This window comes from Carassius carassius, chromosome 42, assembly GCF_963082965.1.
Source record: "Carassius carassius chromosome 42, fCarCar2.1, whole genome shotgun sequence".
In the NCBI taxonomy this organism is placed as follows: Eukaryota; Metazoa; Chordata; class Actinopteri; order Cypriniformes; family Cyprinidae; genus Carassius; species Carassius carassius.
In genome coordinates this window covers 15,744,582-15,768,190 of record NC_081796.1, presented here as the reverse complement: position 1 = coordinate 15,768,190, position 23,609 = coordinate 15,744,582, and the positions used below count along the sequence as shown (strand labels likewise).

General features: G+C 35.7%; 2 protein-coding genes and 1 pseudogene across 2 annotated transcripts; all 3 read left to right on the top strand.

The window, feature by feature from the left end:
• The first annotated feature begins 797 nt into the window (after positions 1 to 797).
• Positions 798 to 11,555, top strand: LOC132123802 (tumor necrosis factor receptor superfamily member 11A-like). The gene is made up of 10 exons (XM_059534457.1): positions 798 to 1,076; positions 4,162 to 4,234; positions 4,555 to 4,680; positions 4,767 to 4,913; positions 5,844 to 5,928; positions 6,351 to 6,427; positions 6,746 to 6,850; positions 6,943 to 6,992; positions 7,768 to 8,494; positions 11,246 to 11,555. The coding sequence occupies exons 1-10, from the start codon at positions 1,002 to 1,004 to the stop codon at positions 11,530 to 11,532; spliced, it is 1,752 nt and encodes a 583-aa protein (XP_059390440.1). The 5' UTR covers positions 798 to 1,001; the 3' UTR covers positions 11,533 to 11,555.
• A 2,542-nt stretch (positions 11,556 to 14,097) lies between these two features.
• Positions 14,098 to 16,520, top strand: LOC132123914 (retinol dehydrogenase 12-like; annotated as a pseudogene).
• Positions 16,521 to 16,702: 182 nt separating this feature from the next.
• LOC132123803 (retinol dehydrogenase 12-like) lies at positions 16,703 to 22,762 on the top strand. The gene is made up of 7 exons (XM_059534458.1): positions 16,703 to 16,902; positions 18,335 to 18,450; positions 19,147 to 19,302; positions 19,442 to 19,546; positions 20,585 to 20,794; positions 22,022 to 22,214; positions 22,421 to 22,762. The coding sequence occupies exons 1-7, from the start codon at positions 16,889 to 16,891 to the stop codon at positions 22,521 to 22,523; spliced, it is 897 nt and encodes a 298-aa protein (XP_059390441.1). The 5' UTR covers positions 16,703 to 16,888; the 3' UTR covers positions 22,524 to 22,762.
• Positions 22,763 to 23,609: the final 847 nt, after the last annotated feature.

Genomic DNA, 23,609 nt, shown 5'->3' with positions numbered 1-23,609 from the left:
CACAGTGTCCTTATCATTTGAGGTAAATGTGCATTTTACAGAAGAAATTAAGGTGTATCTGCTGAAACTAATGGAAAAAAGAGGTGGTATTAAGTATAGGCCTGCAAAATATTTAATGCACAAAATAAGGAGTTTGTAATAGTAAACACAGGAAACCGTAAACTACTGTTTTTCTTTTCGCCATGGAACTGCGACATATCACTTTTTTACTCACAGTTGGGAGTTTAAATCTGACAATTCTGACATTTTCTCTCAGAATGTAACGTCAAAAGTCGCAATTACTTTTTATTTAATTTTTTTTTTATCCCATGGCGGGAACAAGCTTCCATAAGGGAGGCTATGTTCAAATTGTTGGCTATGCTAAACATTTTAAACAGTAGTATACTACAGTTTAATTTGATTTTTAATCATATTTTCCATAAAAAAAGTTTTAACTTGGCAGTCCAATCAAATTATGAATCAAGGGAGATGTTATTTAGAAAGTGGAGGGGCAAGTCAAGTGCACTGCATTATGCTCTGTTGCATGTACACTAGTAAGCAGACTTAACTTTAGATATATGGGGTTTTAACTGTACCTCCCAACTTAAAAGTACAATGTATCTTCAATCAATGCACTTTGGCTATAAGCGTAAACTAACGCGATACGTGTGCTTGACGTGGTGCAGTAAACTAAAATGCTACAGAGTTGAACACTAGTGATTGTCTGGTTAAATGAACGTCACCCCGTTTATATGTGGACTACTTTGATTGCGAGAAATGGGAGGAGCGTGCACGTGAAAAAAACTGAGCAGCTTCTACTTGACTGTAGCGCAGTGGAAACACAGGGAGAGCAGCAGTCGAGGCGTGGGTGAGTGAACATCATGGGATATGCCCTCAGCGAATGAACTACAGCAGTCCGGAGCTTCATCCCAGAGCGCGCAGACTTCTGCTGCTGAACCTCACTGGACAATACAACAGCACTGAGGCTGAGAATACACGGTCCTGATTTAAAGTTTAGAATAATGAGAGTGGATTTTTCTGCTAGTTGGATATTTCAAGGATGGATCACACACTTGGTTCTGGTTCTGTGCACGCAGGTAGGTAGGTTTGCTTAAGTGTTTGCAAATGATTATTATAAATCAACTTTGTTTTTGAATTGTATGGGATTAATATAAACTTCAGCTAGATTTTTTGCACTCTGTTTACTGGAAATTTCTTGGTCATCTCAAAGCTAAGCTACATTATTCCCTTTTATTTATTTCAGCGCTTTGTTGCGGAACCGTGTTGTGTACATTTAGCGTTGTAGTTAGGCTACGATTCGTGAATCACTCGTTCTTTGAGTCTTTTGAGTCGGACCTTTGCAATGAATCTCAAAACCAGTCTGATCGCTTCGTTTGATCTGACTGAATCGCCCCAAACGGTTCTCGTGTCAACAAGTTACCGTACTTTCAAAACAACTCTTTCGGACAAGTCCAGTTCGTAATGATCAAGATTCAGTAATATAGTAAGTTAGTGAACTGAGGATTGACTAATGGGTCGATAGCCGAACGGCGGAAATGTTTAAAATCTAACTAATAATGCAAATAAATGTTTGTGACTTTATTGACTGTTTTGTCAGAACGCGCACTAAACGAATTGGTTTATTTTGCTAATGTAAAGTAATTTATTAACATTTTAACATTTATTAAATCTAAGATTAATTATGGCCGCAACCAATTAAACTGGGACACATTAATTACAGTGAAGTCCGAATGATGACGAATTATGAATTTATGAATACTTTTTAAACGGCTCATTGATATGAACTCTTCAAAAGAACCGCTTCGCGGAAATAGCTAGACATCCTGTCACAACTTTAGTCTGTTGCTTAAAATTGAGAAGACATACCTAGACAAAAGTGTGCTCTAGGCTGACCGCTCACTAGGTTTTGAGACACATCCCCATTCTGTTCATCCCTGTCAGATTTTTCTGAACTTTTCCGTGGAATCTGAATTGTATACTTTTAGGGTAACTTCATGGATATGTTTCTGCCATTGTGCTTTTTCATGATGGTGTGCAGTTATATATATATATATATATATGAGATCAATAAATCTTCCCGCCTAATGTAAACTTGATACTCATCAAATGTAAGTTATCATTACATTCCCAGGAATGGAGTAAAATTCCAGCTCAAAACTCCCAAACTCTCAAAAACTTTTGTTCCATGCAAACATTTCTGGGAAAACCCCTATGGAATTTGACAACATCTATTATATTCAGGTTTTGTGGAATTCGCAAATTTTACAGATTTTTTTTTTCTTTGTCAGCCAATTTTCATTCATATTTTCGCTCATTCAGTTGTTTTTCTGAGTTATCTAATGTTAAATTAGGCCAAAGGTTTTCTCATGTTCTCTTTTGCATCACATGCAGCTCTGAAGATGTAGTTGCCAGGTTGTGTTTTGTTGAACTAATTATAAGCTAAATTATTTATAAATGACTTTAATTTATATATTCACAGTCAGAATACAGTAATACAACATTGCTATCTAAATGCAAAGCAGATCACATGAGTTGACTGAACTGAGTCATTAGAACTGAGTTATCTAAGTGCTTCTGCTATATTCAGTGAGATCCTGTGAGAACCGATTTTTTTCTGTCCAGTGCATATTTTCTAACATATAATTTTTCAGGGCGTCACTGACCATGATCTTATATATTTAGTCAATGAAAATATGTTTTGTTGCCCGAGTATAGCCTTACATTCAAATGTAGAGGATCAGAAATGACCTCTGGACATTCCTTTGGGTTTCCTGTGTTTTTTCACACGTGTCATCAAAAGGTCTTTAGGTCCTTCAGCAGTGCTAGAAAAACCCTCAGAATTTCATCTTTAACTATGTATAAAATCTTAATCGAACCAAAGAGGAGAATATTTTCAAGTATTCAGTTTATTGAATGTTTATTGTAATGTATTGTGTTTTAAATTTAAAGGTGATTTTAATAAAAAAGACATTTATACACTGCAGTAGGAGTATATATATATATATATATATATATATATATATATATATATATATATATATATATATATATATATGTATGTGTGTATATAGTACAGAGTTTCATGTACATCAAGGAATACAGGACACAATTTGTTTCATCATTTGAATAAATTGGGTTTTCTTCCTGATGAATATTTGTTTTTTGTTTTAGTGAAGTGAACTAGTCCCTTGTTTAGACAAAACTTGTTGTCATCAACAAATCTGATAAGGAAATTTTATTTCCTCGTGAATTTCCATGATACCCACGGATTTTTCCAACTGGCATGATGGATAAATCCATTGATCCATGATCAATCCAGGAAACCTGAATAGGAAAATGTTTACTTCTGCTTTTTTTTTCTTTAGAGAGATAAAGAAAGCTTTTGTATTTCATAAATTGTCTTCTGTAGTCCCTATACAAACAATATTTCTCTTCAATTTCTATCATTTGAAAATATATGTCGGCTAGAATACAGAAAACTTAAGCTTGAAAGCAATTTAGTTTTCAATGGACAGCAAAAAGTTGAATTTGAGCATTATTTCTACCTATTTTAACAATCTACAAATAAACACCTGGTACTTCATCCAAGTCCTATTCACCTCCATGACAGCCCAGTATGCGGAGCTTGGCACTATTTTCTTTTTTATTGTCTTTTACATGAGTGACAGCAAGATTTTCTCAGATTTGCACTGAATTAAAGGATTGCATTTATTTCTGCCCTGCTGTTAAACCGTGGAATGCTTTTGTGGTATCTGGAGGGATGTGGGCGGTGTTCTTTGCTTTTCTTCTTGATTTTTTCTTCCTCTAAGTTGGGCTGTACCCCCTCACCATTCACTTACTCCCCTACTCTTTCATTCCCTGATGCTTTTACCATTCAAATGATCCTTATTCCTTGAAGATTCTCATTCCCTGAGAATCCAAAATGCTAAATAGTTGCGCTTCTCCCATGGGTGACCTCTGAGACTCAAAGCTGCACGATTAATTTAGTATCTATCTGTCCGTCATAAACGTGCGTTGCTGTTGATGTGACTTGTTGCTGTAGTCTGGCCTTAAGTTTTGTCATTTAGCAGATGCCTTTATCAAAAATGATTTTTAAATGAGGAAGATCGCAAACAAGAGCTAATGCATTTGTTTAACCTTTGTTGTAACTCTTAATTTTAGGCAGGACTGGCCGTAAGCTGTCAACAAAATGAATATGAGCACAATGGGGGATGCTGCGGAAAATGTGAACCAGGTGAGCAGCAATACAGACTAGTTAATTATAGTATGTAGGAGACACTATAAAACAAACCATACATTCATTGTATGCTGTGTGAGTGAAGCCTGTCTGGGAAAAATAAGATCAGGTCTAAATCGGCTCATTTTTTCCCATTTAAAAAGCAGAAGGATAAGAAAAAGAGGAAGAGGCCTACACACACCCAAACGAACTATAACTTAACTTCCACTATAAAAGTCACAAGAATATCCTCTTTCTCATTATGCCTTCACTGACCTTTTTGATGACTTTTACATTTTAAATGGGCAACTTATTGCATGATTTTTCTTTGCATGTAGGGAAATACGTTTTCGCCCATTGCGACAGCAGCTCGAGCACAAAGTGCCGTGTTTGTGGCCTTGAAGAATACCAGCCGCACTGGAACAGTGACACTAAATGTATTCCTCAGAAGTTCTGCGATGAGGGTCAGTGTCACATAATGTGTGTGAAGAAAGAATGTTGTTTCATTTTGCATTATATTTTGACACCATGCACCAATCCTTCTCTACAGGTAAAGGATTTAACCGCACTCGTTTACACAACCCTACAGCGGATGAACCTTGCCAGTGCAAGCAGGGTTTCCACTGCTCTCTGATCAACTGCGAATACTGTGAGGCCATTCAAAAATGTCCTGCAGGAGAAGGAATCGTAATGGGGGGTAAGAGCTTGTGGTGACTCTACATTGATAAAGGGATTGTTCATGACATGAAGGTGAGCATAGAATGATAGAATTTTAATTTAAGGGTGAACTATCTCTGTCATAAGCTTATTTAGAAGTTTAAAGTTGGATCATTAATCATATGTCTTATAGATTGATGAAGTGTACCCGTAATTGAGAGGGCAGTAAATCAGTGGCCGTTCCAGCTCTGTGGTTTGGAGCACAAGTTTTAGTGCCAGATGGAAAGGAACACTATAATACAGTTTTCAGAAATGGATCTGGACACACTGTAGTTTACTTTTTAACTTTAGCATCTTGACATTCACACTGTAATTAAAATTAAAAGACATCACAAGGCTTTCTGTAGACCATCTCTGCGTGTATGCTCTATCTATCTGTCATAGATAGATAGATAGATAGATAGATAGATAGATAGATAGATAGATAGATAGATAGATAGATAGATAGATAATGGATGGATGGATAGATAGATAGATAGCGGCCAGACGGATGGATGGATGGATGGATAGAACAACAGAATGGTAGATAGACAGACAGAACAGCAGATGGATAGTATGATTGATAGGTGGATAGATAGAACAGTTAATAGATTGATTGAACAATAGAACTGTATGCAGACAAATATAACAATAGATAGGTATTAGAAGGATAAATAGATGGATGTGGATAGATAGCATGGTAGATGGATGGTGGAGAGACGGATGGGTATGGATAGATGGATGGGTAGAACAACAGAACGGTGGATAGACAGACGGAAGGACAGATGGATAGAATGATGGATGGTATATAGAATGGTAGATAGAACGATGGATGATAGATTTATAGAATGATGTTAAATAAGGATATATTTGAATGTGTTAAATCAGAAATCTGTCTGTCTATAATTCTTTATCGCTCTGCTCATTTTAGAGACGGGCAGAGCTTCCTGTGTACCTTGTCAATATGGATATTTCTCAGATTCAATATCAGTAGAAGCCTGCAAGAAATGGACAGAGTGAGTATGCCCTTTCATTTAAGCTTAAAAACTCGATACAATAACATCTCCACAGGTTTGACAACAGCTGGGAGTGTGTGCCACAAACATGCCTGTCCTCTGAGTCACACACACACAATTGTTCTTTAAAAGGACTCATTTGCAAAGTCACAGCTCTCATTCTCACAGGCGTTGTTTGTCTGGGGAAGGTCTCAGGCATGCTTGGTCATTTTTTAAAGCCCCCGCAGTCTTACCGCACTGTGGTATTATGATTAATTTCTCCACCACTTCCTCTAGAAAGAGCCCCTTTTCTTTTTGCTCGTAGAAGAGAAAATCAGACTGTTTGGCTGCCCTCTTTTGATACGTCTAATTCTGTTCCAGTTGTAAAGCTTACAATATTTCCTAAGCATATTGACTGTATTGATATATCTAATTCTTTCCAGTTGTAAAGCTATCGGCAAGACCGAGAAACAGCCAGGAAGCTCTAAGACAGATGTGGTGTGTGGAGTCCATTCTCCTGGTAGGTTATTTAAAATATTCGCCCTCAAAATATGCACAGGTACTGCAGAACTATTGAAGCTCAATACAGTGATTGAAATGATAAAAATATCAGAGAATTTTAAATCTGGTAATGTCTGGTCAATCTGGTATATATATATATATATATGAATAGTTTGCATGTGTTTCTTTGTTGCTCAAGAAATCTTGCCACTCATGCAAAAGCAATAAAGGTGATTGTGCAACACAGAAGTGTTTTTATTAGACCTTCAATAATGATCTGAATAACTGAGAAGCTTCACAAAGTGGTGTGATGAATAAACCTCCTCATCCTCCACAGGCATGACACCCTGGGTGCTGGTGGCCATCCTCTCGGTCATCATTGTGGTGTCCCTGGTTGTTCTCTTCTTGTTTTGCTGCAAGGATAAGCTGAACTTCATCTCAGGTAAAATTAGTTCATGGTTATGTATGTTTGCTACATTTTGTGGTAGATTCTTGTCTATGTTGTTGATTAAAGCTTATTTTCTGACACCACAGTAAATCTACGCACTTGCGTCCAAAACCTGAAAGGAAGTAGGAACCAACAGGTAAGTAAGAATCTGAAAACTGTAGCTTTTTAAAACAATGGATTCTGATTGGCTGTCAATGTATTTATCACTTATCAGCTGGAAAAAAATATATATTCTTCGGTTATTGTTATAGTTGAGGTGTAGACTGCCCTGTTATCATAGAATTATAATGATTATTAACCCTCATAATGCATTAAAAAGCTGTATTGTATTTTTATATATTTTTTAAAATTATTTTATCATTATTTTAAATTGATGTTTATTAAAATAGTTACTTTATACATTTTATGAATTATAAAACCATACTGTATCTGATCAGCAACTTCTCATTAATGAGTGAATGTTAAAATAAATTAAATTTCGAATGTTACCTTGCTATTACATTGTTTTTACTTTATTTACCCAGCTTTTTTAAATGAAAAAAAAAAACCTGAGAAATTAAAAAATAAAAAGATGAAAAAATGATAAATTAATTTAGAAAAAAAAAAAAACCCAATGATTCAAAGTATATTGACTTGTTCAATATTGATAGTATTTTATTTGAATTTATCATTGTATGAAATTTATTGGAGTATATAATCTGTTTTACCAGTTTTAACCTAATTGGAATTCATAGAATTTAATCCTATTCCTTTGACTTTATAACTCATCATTGCTCAAAACCAGCATTTTTTTAGAAAGGTTTATGCATCTCTTCTGGGTAAGAACGAACCCAATTGCATTATGAGGGCTAAAACTTTATAGTTATTGATATAGTTAACATACTTAATGTAACCGGCTTTCCTTCTTTTAGGAAACTGGGACTTCATACCACGGTGGCAACGGTCCACAAACCCTCCCTCTGATTTGCCAAGAACTAACCCCCCCAGAGCCCCTGATCACACATCCCAGCACCCAATTAACCATTCTTGATGAAACCTCGACTTCCACGGACCGGGAACAGGACCAGGACCAGGACCAAGCCGAAACCTCATCAGGCAGCTCCAGCGAGGACTCCGGAGTTGGGTCTGTGTCTCCTCTGTCAGGCAGCTCCTGCAGCTGTGCGCTTCCCTTGAAGGAGCCCATGGAGGTCGGAGAGAACGAGGACTGCAGTCAGCTGGTGGCCACTGGTTTGGCGACATGCTGCTCCTGCAGGACAGGAGACGCCATTGGAGAAAACATGCAGACCGTCGACCTGAAAGAACCTCTGCTGTGTGAGAGCTGCTCGTCAGACGTCCTTCCAGCCTGCGATTACGTGGGTCTGCAGCGCTCCCAGGAACTCTGTCTGGACTATAGCAGCCCTGCTGGCAAAGAAGCCATGTCAGAGATGAGAGGCATCTATGGGGAGCGAGGTCCGGTTGAAGGGCTGTATAGACAGAACGAACCTTGTTGCTGCAGCATAGACTCCACCACCGTCCCACCTCTGTCATCGGTCAGCTCTAATGAACAGGGTCTTTCACTGATCCACAGCGGTGATCACAAACTGTCCGACCCCGATGCAGACTTCCAGAACCAGTGCTCAGAATCCGCTCTCACATCTGGTAAGACATTATCACATGGCAAAATAGTGACAAAACATATGAAAAGCTGTCTGTGCGTCTGAGGCATTTGAAGCTGTTGCTTCATAGTGCAATGCACGCGAATCTGTTAAACTCATTAGCACGTGTTTGTTCCAGATTTACAAGCACTGACCATGCGATTCTGTTTCAATTGGACAAATATGGTATGATATGATGTGAAACATTGGAAACGATCAAAGTCATGACCTCAGAATAGCAGGTCAAAAATGCACAGTGTGGAAATCATTTCCATCTCAGTGCTTTGATCGTAAAACAGCTGGCCAGGCCAACAAACTAGCAGCACGCCATTGTATCAGCTGATGTGTTGCACTGGTTTTCTGGCCAAATATCACATTTCTACACTGATGGATCCCTTATGTAAACTTTTAAAAGTGCTAGAAAACAGACATTATTAAATATTAATCTTTATTTACCAATAGGAGTAGCTACTATTAATTAAATATTATATAAATAATACAATTTGTTATAATTTTGTGTGTGTGTGTGTGTACTTATCTGTATAAATAACTAATATAAAAATATTAAATGTATATAATCTAATATAACCTATATATAATATTTGAACTCTATATATATTTATAAATTAGAAATATAAATGTATTTATATGGGGGATACGATGCAAGGATTCATTAAATCGATTAAAAGTGACAGTAAATGATGCAATAAAAAACTATTTTAAGTTAAAGTTTTAAACTTTTGAATTTTCAATTCATCAAAGAATCCTGTATCCACAAAAACAGTAAGCAGCACAATTGTATTCAATATTGATAATGATAAGAAATGTTTCTTGAGCAGCAAATCAGCATATCAGAATGATTTCTTTAAGGATCATGTGACACTGAAGACTGGAGTAATGATGCTGAAAATTCAGCTTTACATCACATTATTTTAAATTGCAATATTTTACAATATTACTGGTGAGCATAAAAGACTTCTTTCAAAAACATTAAAAACTCAAACGTTTTAAACTGTAGTGTTAAAATATTTTAAATAACTATCTAAATGTAAATAATTTATCATCATAAGTATTGGCAAAATAAAGCTGTAAATTTCAATAACACATTACTTGACATTGTCTGTGTTACTTGTATTCCATCCTATTGTTATTAATCTCCGCAGAGGAATTACACAGTATTACTGTATGTAAAATAATGTAGGTCATCACGTCTTGTTGTAAATAATTAGAACAAGCTTGTTTAGGTCATATACATTCCAGTAAGTCGTGTTTGTGAAAATATGGTAGGAAGCCACCGCAAAGAGTGGGTGTAGGGTCCTTTATGGACCAGCAGCAAAATGACTAAAAGATGTGTGAAACATGAGTCATTGAGAGTTTGTGTATATTCCGATTAAAAAAAAGGAACCATATAATTGTCACAGTTATGGACTTTTGTTAGTGTTCCAGTTCTCATGTCTTCGTTCCTGAGTTGCCCTGATTAGTTAATTTTGTTCACCTGTGTCTTGTTAATTAAGTCATTAGTCCCTATCTTGCTTTTGTATAAGTTTTCCCCATTTCTGCTCTGTCCTTGCTGGTTATTTTTTATGATAATGTCGAAAATAGATGTTGATTTCTGTTTATCTCCTGGTTTTCTTCTGCCTGTGGATTTATTAAAGGATATTCCTGTTTATTCCTTCTCCTGCGTTGTGTGCTTTACATAGCCATGTAACAATAATCTTCTCATGTTGAATTTTAAGTGGAAGGAAGCAGTTTTGTTGCCCAATAGAGGTTGACAAAAATAGCTTTTTGCCAATTCAGTGCTGACATGGCTTTATTAGCTTCCAGTTTGTAATGTAGACCATTTATGTTGACCACTAAACATCTAAAGTAGTAGCGTAGCCGCGTATTCCGGTGTTTCAGCAACACTACAAAGCAGTTTGCCATCTGGTTGCATTAATATGCAAAATGATAAGCCTTAATGTTCTTGTTCGTCTTCCAGGGTTATATATATATATATATATATATATATATATATATATATATATATATACACTCAAATAACTCAAACTAAATAAATGAAAAACAAAACAAAAACTAAAATGTAAACGGAGAATATAAAAATAACTAAAAGCTAAGACTGTATAGACATTAAAAGAAAACAAAAACGAGTAAATGACAAAAAAAACAAAATATAAAAATGTCAAAATAAGAGTAAAACCTAATAAAAACTATATAGACGTATTAAAACCAAAACTAATAAAAATGTTGAAAACGCAAAACAAAATTACTATAACCAAAATGTAAATGAAAACTGAAAATATAAAAATTCGAAAATAACTAAAAACTAAAACCTAATGAAAACAATATAGACATAAAATTACTAAAACTTTAAAATGTAAACAAAAATGAAAATTACTAAAATAACAAAAAAAAAAAAAAAGCTTATAAATATGGCAAAAAGAGCCCATCATTACAAAACATTTAACTAAATGAAAACTGAAAATATCAAAATTAACTACAACCTAAAACTTAATAATATAGACATTAAAAAACTAATAAAAATGATAAAACAACAAAATTTCTAAAACCTTTAACTAAAATGAAAATAAAAACAGAAATTAACACAAACTGCAATAGTACATCAGTGTTGCTAAAATAACACTGGTGTTAATTTGTCTCCAGGAAAGGAATGAATATTTAGTAAATGGAAATATAGTAGACTATTTCTGCCACTTTCAGCTAAAACTGGTTCTAATGTGTTGTCTATTTTTAACAGGTCAGGTGACAGGAAACAACAACACTACTTTTATCTCCAGCGGGCAGGTGATGAACTTCAGCGGTGAGGTCATCGTGGTGTACGTCAGTCAAACGTCCCTGGGGAGCAGCGAAGGAGCAGACGAACCCTTCAGCTGCCCGGTTCAGGAACAATCCAACGATGACAGTTTTCAAAGTGAGCCCAAATCTAACATAACCACAACACGGCAGGCCAAGAGCAGGAACGGACACCTGGAGAAACACCTGCCCGTGCAGGAAATGACCAACGACTGCTCCTGGCAGAAATAAAGAGCTGCAAACATTTCCTACTAGACTGGAATTGCCTTTGTCTCTTTTTCAAATGATTCTTATTGATTAATGACGGGCATTCGACAGCCCGTATAGCAACTAGAGTGCTATTTCATGAAAAATGCTATGCATTTGTTTATATCGTATAAATTAGCTACTTCTTGTCGGTTTTGCGGTTTCAGCTTTGAGAGGATCTCGCCGATGCTATAATGATCGGATGACAGTAAAAGTCAAGAACATTGACCCCAGAATGTCTCATTTTCAGACAAACTCTATGTTGAGGAGCCAAATAAAGAGAGGCTTGGTGCGACAAGAAGCCAAACTCAGGCCAAAGACGATGAAAACCCAGCCAGATAAAGCACAAACACATCCACCACAACAAAAGCACCGTGTTTTTCACCATCCCTTTCTCGTGGCCTTCTGAAATTAAGCAATCATATCGTACCTCATTGCAAGAACCATTTTAGGATGATGCTAAAAGTTAGTAAAGTGGAAATGAGAAATGGGGATGCTGATTTGTGGTGTCTGTATTTTCTAAATAGCGTAATTTGTAAATGTTATTCATTTTTTTTGGTTATTTATCGTGCTGATTTTGTGCCTGGCAAGTCAGTCTGACTGGAGCAGAATATGTAATCACAAACATTATTCACAAGCATTAAATGTAAATCAACGTTCGGAGACATGAGTAGTGATTTTCTCCACCCATTACTGTAAATAAAGCTTGTTTGTATGAAAACATTTCTTTCCCTTAAATGAGAGTGTGATGGTATGAGAAAGGAATTTTGTTTAGTGATAAGCAGTGTTTATTGCTTGTGCATCACTAACCACATGTGTGGTAAAACCTCTGTATTCGAGTATAACCAATGTTGACATAAAGCCTTCATAAATAGCGGTGAATGGCTACCAGCTGTCGCGAGCTCAATGCAAACATGTACTCAGGAGCGCAGTGTTTAGCCACATGAGGTGAGAATTCCACCAAAGGCTGCTGGATGTTTAGCCGTGATTGGAATAATCACGAGTCTGGGATGGCAACAGAAACAAACACGGAGTTCTGTCTGGTTTTAATGTGGTTCTACTCAGAGAGCCTTCAGGCACACTTGGTGACTCGTGACTAGCGATGACTGTTGAGTTGTCCTGCCATCTAGTGGAATGCTACTGAATCCTAAAGGCAAATCCATTTACAGAAAAATAGTAAACATGACAAAGACAAACGTTGTTTTCGAAATTCATATGTATGCGTTTGAAATTGATGTATAAATTATAAATATTATTTGAAAAAAAAAAAATCTCAATATTGGAGTAAAACGTGTTTTTTTGTAAAATTTTAAGGTTTTGTAATTTGTGTTGTTCAGAATAAATGTATCTAGAAATATGCACATGCATGTAAATATACATGTAGATTAAATATGCATGTAAATTACAAAAGTATATGTTTTTAATATGTATTTGTTTATTAAGATATTTCAGTTATTTTTTATTATTATTCTTATATAACCATTTAAACATTTAGGGTCGGGCAGATATATATAAACTGATTTAGTGCTCAAGAAATTTTTACTATTTTCAATGATGGAAACTATTGTGCTTTATATTTTTTCAGGTTTCTTTAAAGAATACAAAGTTCAAATGAGCAGCATTTATTTAATAATATTTGAATATATGAAATCCTTTGTAACATTCTTAGTGTCTTTACTGTCACTTTTGATGCTTGCTGAATTTAAATATAAATTTATATTTAAAAAAAGTAGCAATGACAACAAACTCTTATTGACCCCAAACATTTAAACAGCTATATATATATATATATATATATATATATATAATTTATTTTTATTATTATTCATCCACTGATTCCACATAGAAAATGATGGTTGCTATCTATCGAGAACTGGGGATCTGAGGGAAGACCGCTGGAAAGAGCAATGGATCATTCCATATTCTCTTGGTCGAAGTAGAGGTGTCAGTGATCCTAATATGTTACAGTCGTGTCCAAACAGATCGTGTGCTATCGGGTGACGGGAGAACCCCAGGTTTGGACACAGGTGCTCCTCTGGCTTGGCTGGAAATTACCTGATTTTTGAAGATGAATAATTGAACCGAGTTTCCCACAACTTAAAGATCGAACACCACTCACTGGCATTGGTGTGTGGTTTTTAGCCATTTTAAGGTTCAGATGTTCATGTGAAATAAAACAGCAGTGTCTTTGACAAAACTTGCCTATTGATTTAGTGTTATAGAAAGGAAAGAAATTCAGAATCAAGTGAAACATTTTACCGGTGGGGATCATGTAGTGCAAGAGTTTCCTAGAATATCTTCAGTGAGTGTAACCAGTCGGTCACACACACAGCTTTATTTAGCAGCATGACCTTTCAGAAATATAATATAATATAAAGCAAATAAATTTATTTTGCAGGCAAAAACTGTTCAGTTTCTTCTGACCTCAGGAATACATTCAAGTACAAAAGACACTTGAGCATTTATTATATCGCGCACTCAGTATCATGAGTAGCTTTGAAAAAAAGCCTTCTTGTTGGTTCACACGTGATAAGACTGCTGGGAAAATGAATGTCTTTCGGTAAGGTGCTTTTTATTTCATCTGTAACTTGATTAAGAGATATTGAGATGGACAATTATTATTAGTAGTAGTAGTACTAGAAGTAGTTAAATTAAAAAAAAAAAATTACATTACAATTAACATGTATCAACATCTTAATATGCACAGTGTATGTGATATTATGTGATTATAATCGACCTGTCTTTCAAAAGTATTATTTTAGCACTGTTTAAATCTTTTTGTCAGAAATTATGCTAAATAAAGAAATAAACACTTTTTTCAGGGGGCTTTTCACCAAAAACATATATCATTTACATAAAATTATTTGATTGATAGATATTATTATTAGTATTATTATTACTTTAATCATTATCATCATTATATACGTATATATATATATATATATATATATATATATATATATATATATATGTATATATATATGTATATATATATATATATATATATATATATATATATATATATATATATATATATATATATATATATATATAGTTTTTTTTATATATTATTATTTTAACAGTTTTTGTGACATATTTTGCTACTAAAAATGTTTAATAAATAAACTCTTTTCTGAGAGCTTTTCACCAAAAGCTGGTCATCTGATATTCAGTTAGATGGAAAAACTGGAGCAAACACTGGGATTGGGAAAGAAACAGCCAAGGGTCTGGCAAAGCGAGGTGGGTACTGCGGCCAAATCAATACTTACTGTGGAAGTAACACATCGAGCCTTTTCATAGAGCCACAGATGAAGTATATTAGATCTGACTGCATAGCCATTTGATTTGATACATAGGCCTATCCAGATTAGGATATGTTTTTCCTGAAATTGCTCAGAAGAATGTACCAGGTTTTCAAGTAATGGAACAAAAGCTGTGATTTATCCCAAGGTGCACGGGTGATCCTGGCCTGCAGAGACCTGCTGAAGTGACATCAGCAGAGACGTGGTGGTTCAGAAGCTGGACCTGGCGCACACCAAATCCATCTTTGATTTTGCAGAATTAATTTACAACAGTGACTTATGGTTGAAGAACTTTTGTTTATATACATCATACATTGAAATCTGATCAAATTATTTTTCCTTTTATTTTATTTCAGCTGAAAAGTCTCTTCATTTGTTGATGTGGCAATCTGCCCATATTCAACAACAGCAGACAATTTTGAAACACAATTCGGAGTCAATCATTTCAAGTTTGATGAAGTGCTCTAGTCGTTCTCTTTCTTTCAAAGAATATCAAAGAGTCCTTGTTTGTTGTTTAGAAGCAATGGAGATTGTTTACACTTGACGTGTGATGAATGACTCCTTTTCTTCCTCAGGACATTTCTTTCTTACGTTCCTCCTTATGGATCTGTTGAAGCATTCAGCTCCTTCCAGAGTGATTAATGTCTCCTCATTGGCCCATTCCATGGGAAAGATCCACTTTGAGGACCTGAGCAGTGAGAAAAGCTATCATCCCGTGAAGGCCTACGCACAGAGCAAACTGGCCAACATACTTTTCACGCGAGAACTCGCCTCAAGAGTGGAAGGTAAGAGCAAGTATGACGTCATGCATGAAAATGTGATCCAAAAAATCTGATTACACATAGAATCTATGATTTATTTTAGCAACTATATATTTTAATTTAATTTAATTTTTAATATATTTTTGTCTGTGAAAAACAACCAGTGTCCACGCTGTCAATGGCTCTCATCATTTTCAGTGTATGAAAAACCACACAAGTGTAAATAAATGGTGACTAAATTTTCATTTTTGGGTGAACTATCCCTTTAAGGACATGAAAACATGTTTGAAAGGTAACAGTCTGATTAGAATGTTTAAACCATATAATGCACTGCTAATTCATTAGTATGATATCCTAACATGACTGTCTCATGTTTTAGCCACAAACATTCTTCATTAAGGCAATTCTTGCGTTTTGTGGAAATTGTGGCAAGTGTTGTGGCAAGTGTTTTTCATCTCTAACTGTAGGTCATGTAATGTGACATTCAGTTCTGTTTCTGTGGCAGAGATGGAAGTGAATGTTAATGCTGTTGATCCAGGCCTAGTAAAGACAGAAGCCTCTGCAGTTCTTTGTGAATACGTGGTTTGCAGAGGGCGCATATACCACCCTATGCTGTGCCCTCACCCCTGACCTGCCCACTGGAACCTACTACAGGCTAGTTACAACTTGCTAATGCTACTCATGCTCATAAAATAACAACCTCAATGCCCATCTTTCCCACAAGAAGCTTGTTCACATGCTTTTTATTTTGCACTAGTGATGCTAAAGTTGGCAGCAAGCAAAAAAACTATTTTGATGTTTACTAAATATTTCCACTCTTGATTTCTCACAGTAACTGTGCCATGGCTCCATACTCCAGGGCCGCCAGTGATGAAGCATCAGACTGACGCACCGAGGACATCTAGTGGGCACGCGCGGTCACTGCTTTTGCACAATTTTTTTTTTTTTTACTTTTTTAAGTGGGGTGACGTGATTGAATTGAGTGTTCTGGCGACGTGTAACGGGATGTCCAACCTTGCAAAAGAGATTCAACTAAACAAGGCTTCCTCGGAGTTCGAGGCCATCATAGCGCGCGAGCCCATATGTGCGAGCGGAGTGTGCATGAGCGCATCACGTTGTTTATACTGAAGTCAGACGCGTTTCATTGGTCGGAGGACAGAGCTCTGGACGGGAGGGGCTCGGATCTGGACCGCATAGTAATATCTCATTCATAAATTACATAGGAAGCTAGAGTAGAGCACTACTGTCTCCTGAGGGAAACCGGCCAGTATTGGAACAATGCACTCAATAAGGTAAGCAATGCTTGTGTCAACTTTTCTTTTCTTTTTTCTTTTCTTTTCTTCTTCTCTTTTCATCAGTATTTTCGATCTAACATTGTTCAGCAAAAAGTAAAAAAAAAAAAAAATACGCAAAAATATAAATCTCAAATGGCAATTATTATACTTTTGTTTTTTTATACAATTTGCCATATACTATCGAATTTTGGATTACAGGCTGATCTTATTTAAACATGGGAGAATGGGGCTAATTGTCACATGGGGAAGTAGTCATGAGAACTGTTATCTCAGTCAGCAGCTATGAGGGTTTGAGTCACAAATCCAATTACATACATGTTTTGACAATGAGTTTGTACTGTATTGTTGCTTTACAGCAACATCCAAAACCCTCCTAAACTGAATTCAATTGTAGATGTACAGAAATGTATTAAGTACCATGTTTGATGGTCAAAACAATGGTATTTTTGAAAGTTACATTTTGTTTATGCTGTTATGTGAATTGCTGAGTTTCATAATTATTTTACTATAATAAAAGCTTTTAATAGGCAGTTTAATGGGAAGTTCTTTTGAGAAACTTACAATAAAACAGTGTGACAACATGCCTCAAAGTTGGGTTTACTTAACTGCCTTTTCATTAGAATTAAAATATACAGTACTTTTTGTAGACTGCACGTAAAGCAACTGTATATAGTTCTGTGTATTGTGACCTTTAAGCCCCCTACAGTTGAGTGAGTGAAATTCACTGTTTTAAGTAAAGTTGTACTGTACATGTGCATTATAACTGCAGTAAAGCAATATGCCCTTTCCCCCTCACCAAACTAACATATTCAGAACACACGTTTAGGAGGAGCGTGGGAAAGAGAAGCCATTCACCTTATTAGAAGTCAGGGTACCAACAGAATGCTTTTGAAACTGATATTTCAAGGTTAGAAATGCACATAATGTTGCTTTAAAGCTTGAAAAATGGTCACGGACAGTGAGGGAGATTTACGTGACGGAAAAGATAATACACAGTTTAAGACTCCTAAAGAGTACGTTTACTGAGATATGGAAACTTTTAATAAAGGGACTAGGTGAAATGTTGGGGCAGTGCTTTTGAACATATCCTGTACATTTGACTTCAAATAGACTGGTCTGGTCTTTGTGTAAAGGGTCCCATCCAACGCTGTTGCTCTTTATATCTCCTTTTGTTGTTGCTATTGTTGTTTTGGTTTTTAATTTATGTATATTTTACTCTCCTTGTGCAGTAAAATAATGTTTTTTGTTTTTAGCGCAGTTCTGAGAAAAAGAAAGAACGCGAGAAAAATATGTCATAATTACCTTTTTTGCCATCTCACGGTGGAAACGTGCTTCCATACGTGACAACTAGCCCCGCTCTCCCTGTACTAATTAACAATCCACCAAAAAATGTACATTGTATAAACATTAGCTCTGTAATCAATTCCAGAAATTTCTTCTGTGGTCAGTGGAGCTCTTCTGTACGTCTTGATGACAAAACAGTCATAATCACAGGAGCTAACACAGGCATTGGCAAAGAGACAGTGAGAGACCTTGCAAAAAGAGGTAAGGAACTAACAAACCTCACAAGTTTTCAGGAAGCTAACAAGCCATGCATGATGCCACTCTAATTAGAAGAGGGTATAGAGAGGTTAACTTGGAATCACTGCAATCCATCACATCCTATTGGCACTATTGTTGCAGTTTATAGCTTTATTTATGGATGCATATTCATTGTAGTTTATTCTTTTTAGTATTGCATAAAAATCACCATAATCTGGGATGAAAATAACAAATGGAAGGATGAATCATTGTCCTAATGTCAAATGTGATATGATCTAAACAACAAATAATTCATCTTAAAAACCGACAGGCTCTTGGAAGCTTTGAATGCATGCTGATTAATAAACGACAGGATTACAATACTATCTGCCAAAGAGATGTAAGACTGTACACTTTCCCACATGGACCCGATGAATTCCAACAAAGAAACTCTGACGCTTGCCAGCCAAATTGCTCTGAATAGTATAATAGACGTTCTGCACAGTAATTACCAGGCAAACAGCTATTGTGTTAGCTCATCAGCCTTACATGCTAGTTTAGCACCAAATGAATTATTATGCAAGGACATTTCACAGCAAGGACATTTGCTGGAGTATGTAAACAGTTATTTCAGATCCGTGAAGGATATCTGCTCTGTTTTGAGTGCAGTCTTCCATGACTGTTTGCACATTAATATCAGCTTCTCTGTGTTGTCCTCAGGGGCTCGGGTCATCATGGCCTGTCGAGACCTGGAAAAAGCAGAGGAAGCCAGAAAAGAATTAATGGAGGATTCTGGAAACCAAGACATTGTGGCGAACAAACTTGATTTATCAGATACCAAATCCATCAGAGAATTTGCAGAACTCATAAACAAGGGTGTGTAAGACAAGTGTGATATTAAGAAAAATATAATCTACCATACATATACACGTTTGAAATACTAGTATTAATATACTATTATATAATATTCATTTGTTAATGGGTCTTTATACTTTTGTGTGTGAGTGTGTTTTAGAGGAAAAGCAAGTCAACATCCTGATCAACAATGCTGGAATTATGATGTGTCCATATTCAAAAACTGCTGATGGCTTTGAGATGCAGTTTGGTGTAAACCATTTAGGTAATGTTATTTACGTTTTACAGTATGTAAGAATGTGTTTACATGCATACATTATTTACATTATCATGATGAATATGATAAGTGTATTTTTCAGGGAGTTTGACCATAACCATGAACCATAATTGCATCTACAAATTGTTGACATTTAATAAAGGACATTTGATACACTATTGTTCAAAATTCTGGGTTAGTAAGATTTTTTATAGGTTTTGGAAGAAGTAATTGTAATTTATTCCTGCAATGACAAAGCTGAGTTTTGAAAAGCCATTACTCCAGTCTTCACTCTTAAGAAACATTTCTTATTATAATCAATATCGAATTATAGTTGTAAAATATTTTTAATATAGTTTATAGTTATACTATTGCACAACTGCTGCTTAATATTTTTTTGGTGGAAACCATGTTAAGTTTTTTCAGGATTCTTTAAATGACTTTCCTGGCACTTTTGATCAATTTAATGAATCCATGCTGAATAAAAGTATTAATTTCTTTGGTTTAAAAAATTACTGACTATCAAAATGTCTATATTTATTTCAACAATAAAAAATCAATGCAATTTTATAAATATCTGAGGCAATTTAAAGTTATTATAGTTCATCAGCATTTTGTTGTAAACACTTATTATGCCCCAGGAATAATTAATACTCTCTGTAAAATTACATTTCCTGTATCTAATAAATAATTGATCTGACCAGTAAGTCAAGTAAATTGGTCCAAAAAAGTGACCTCCATTAAATTCACCACAAATTACATTTGATAATAGACTAATCCTATATATAAGTCTCAGACTTCCTACCAGTGTAGAGTAGCGAGCCTCTAAATTGACAGTGCATGCTGTTTAATCATTTATCAGCCGAAGTTGGCTTCCTGTTGGAACCTAAGCACTGACATATAGTTTACATCCTTTCCATATACATCCACTTCCATGCATTTATTGAGTAATAGACAAATAAAGCACCGGAGGATCAACAGGACATGAGAGACAATGAAAGGGCAAACAACCCCTGACTATTTTTATCTTCTCCAATCCACCAACAGGTCATTTTCTGCTCACCTACCTTCTGCTTGACCTCCTAAAGAAATCAGCCCCCTCCAGGATCATCAACGTGGCTTCTGTGGCCCATACATGGGGCAGCATCCATCTGGATGACATAAACAGCGAGAAGGGTTACTCTCCACGGAGGGCTTATGGCCAGAGCAAACTAGCTAACATCCTCTGCACACGCTCCTTAGCTAAAAGACTGCAAGGTATATGACCTTCAGAGCAAGGCTATCCGTGTCAGACTAAATTTGATCCTTAAGAACTCACACTATAATGTCTTGTTTGTCGTCTCTCTCCTGATCTCTGCTTGATTTGGTATTCATTAGAGTACAATGTGACATTAAATGCAATCTTTTTCCCTGTCAGACTACATAAACACAACCAAAACCAGGACACACTGTGTCAGAGGTGGTCACAACTGATCTCTGTGTTTTTCTTAGATTTTCCTTTAGGATGCAGGACTGTCCTAAGAATGTGTAGAATGTCCTTTTTCTGACACCATGATCTGTTCAGAAGGGCCACGGATCAATCACATTCTGCATGGTTTAAAATCATGCCAGTAATTCTAGTAAAAAAAAAACAGAAGTGAATTATCTACTGGCATTGTTGCAGATTTATTCAGATTCTTAAGGACTTGTTTGTGATGCCAACAGTTTAATTTTGACAGAGATGGAAGGGGGAGAAAAGGAATTTTAACTAATTTAATACTATTTGAACCTGTTTGAATCGAAAACTATGATTCTATAACCCTGTTTTAATACACAAATTTCAACATATCAACATAATCACATTTTATTGCTGAAAAATCTCTACAAAATAGACTACATGCCCTCTGTCATCTGAATGACTTTATACCTTTTCTTCTCAAGAGTATGAGCTCCATATTTTCCTACAGCATACAATATGAGTCATAAAAACCTGATGCATCAAATATGATTGATATGGAAGATGGATATGTATAAAACACATGCACACTGTAGTTCAATTCCTGAATAAGTATATCTGTTGTTATTGTTAAGTTTTTTTTAATCCCAAAATACATGGTATGCCCATGATTATTATTATTATTATTTTAAAGGTACCACGTCTTTCTAGGTTATTTACTGTGGCAATATCTTATTTATGAACATGTATTATTTGATGTACATTATTAGCATGTAAAAACCATGGCGAATGAAGTATTAATATTTGTCACCATCACTTACCATTGTCCCACTACAACACTTTCTATAAAGAGAAACACAATGTAAATTAATGACGGATTGAATCCAAAACTTATTTTTGGACTTATTTCCATTAAAACATTTCTGTTCCTAATCATGGCAGTACAAAAGAAGTAAAAAAAAACCTCATTCTAACTGTTTAATCATGTGTTCACTTGTGTGTCATCTGCTAACTCTGATAGTGATATATGGTGATGGTTGTGTTTGTAGGCAGTGGTGTGACTGTGTACTCCCTCCATCCCGGTGTGGTGCAGTCAGAGCTGTTTAGGAACCTCAGCAAGCCTGTGCAGATAGCAGTCAAGGTCTTTAGCCCCTTCACCAAGACCACCATCCAGGGGGCCCAGACCACCATCTACTGTGCAGTGGAGCCCAAGCTGGACAACGAGAGTGGAGGATATTACAGGTACAGAAGAAACATTTCAATAGAATTCTTAGTCCAGTTTACTCTCACGTGAGTTATGTGACGATATGCGCAAAAGACATCCACCATTTGCATTAGGTTTTTATGATAATAAAGTGTGTTAAACATGAAATATAGAAATGATTGGTCATAATAATGCTCATTAAGACAGTGCCATTCATTAACCTGAGATTCTGCTTTGTTTCTAGCGACTGTGCTCCAGCACTGTGTTCAAGAGAAGCTTTAGATGATGAAATGGCTCAGAAACTCTGGGAACTCAGCTGTCAGATGCTTGGCATTACATGGGACTGATGGAGCGCTTCTCTCAGTGACACTCTTATAACAACGGAATGAAAGCTTTTGGACTAATGCTCTAGATAATGGAAACTGTAGTATTCATACAGTGCATGACTGAATCAAAACTATATGTTTTATATTGTACATTGAATACTCTTTTTTTAATACCCTTGGCTATGCTGTTATTATATCAATAGACATAGTGAACTGTTATGAATTCAAATGATGGTCTATTAAATCCTTTTATCTTATAATTTTGCATTTGTTTCCTTTTGCAGATGAGCTGCTTTAATAACTACAGTTAATGAACTAAGCAGAACTGCTTATCTGAAGCATGATTTCTCAGGATTTCGCCTTCCTGCTATCATATATACAGACATAGACATGGTGATGAGTGATGGAAGAAACAATAATGAGATGGAAGGAAAATTATATTTCAATATAATGTGTAATGGTAAAGACACGGGATGAAAAGCTAACTATTATCTAAGCTAACAGAGTGTGTTAAAAATGTAAAAGATTGGATGACCAATAATTTTCTCCAATTAAATTCGGATAAGAGAGAGATATTAATTATTGGACCAAAAAAACACTACACAGAATTTTGTAGATTACAATGTGCAACTAGACGGATGTACTGTTACTTCTTATACAGTCAAAAATCTGGGTGTTATATTAGACAGCAACTTGTCTTTTGAAAATCATATTTCCAATGTTACAAAAACTGCATTCTTCCATCTTAGAAACATTGCCAAGCTACGAAACATGTTATCTGTTTCTGATGCAGAAAAGCTAGTTCATGCATTTATGACCTCTAGACTGGACTATTGTAATGCACTTCTAGGTGGTTGTCCTGCTTCGTCAATAAACAAGCTACAGGTAGTCCAAAATGCAGCAGCTATAGTCCTTACCAGGTCAAGAAAATATGATCATATTACCCCAATTTTACAGTCTCTGCACTGGCTACCTATTAAGTTCTATATCAGTTACAAATTATCATTACTTACCTATAAGGCCCTAAAGGTTTAGCTCCTGCGTACCTAACTAGCCTTCTACCACGCTACAACCCATCACGCACCCTAAGGTCACAAAACACTGGAC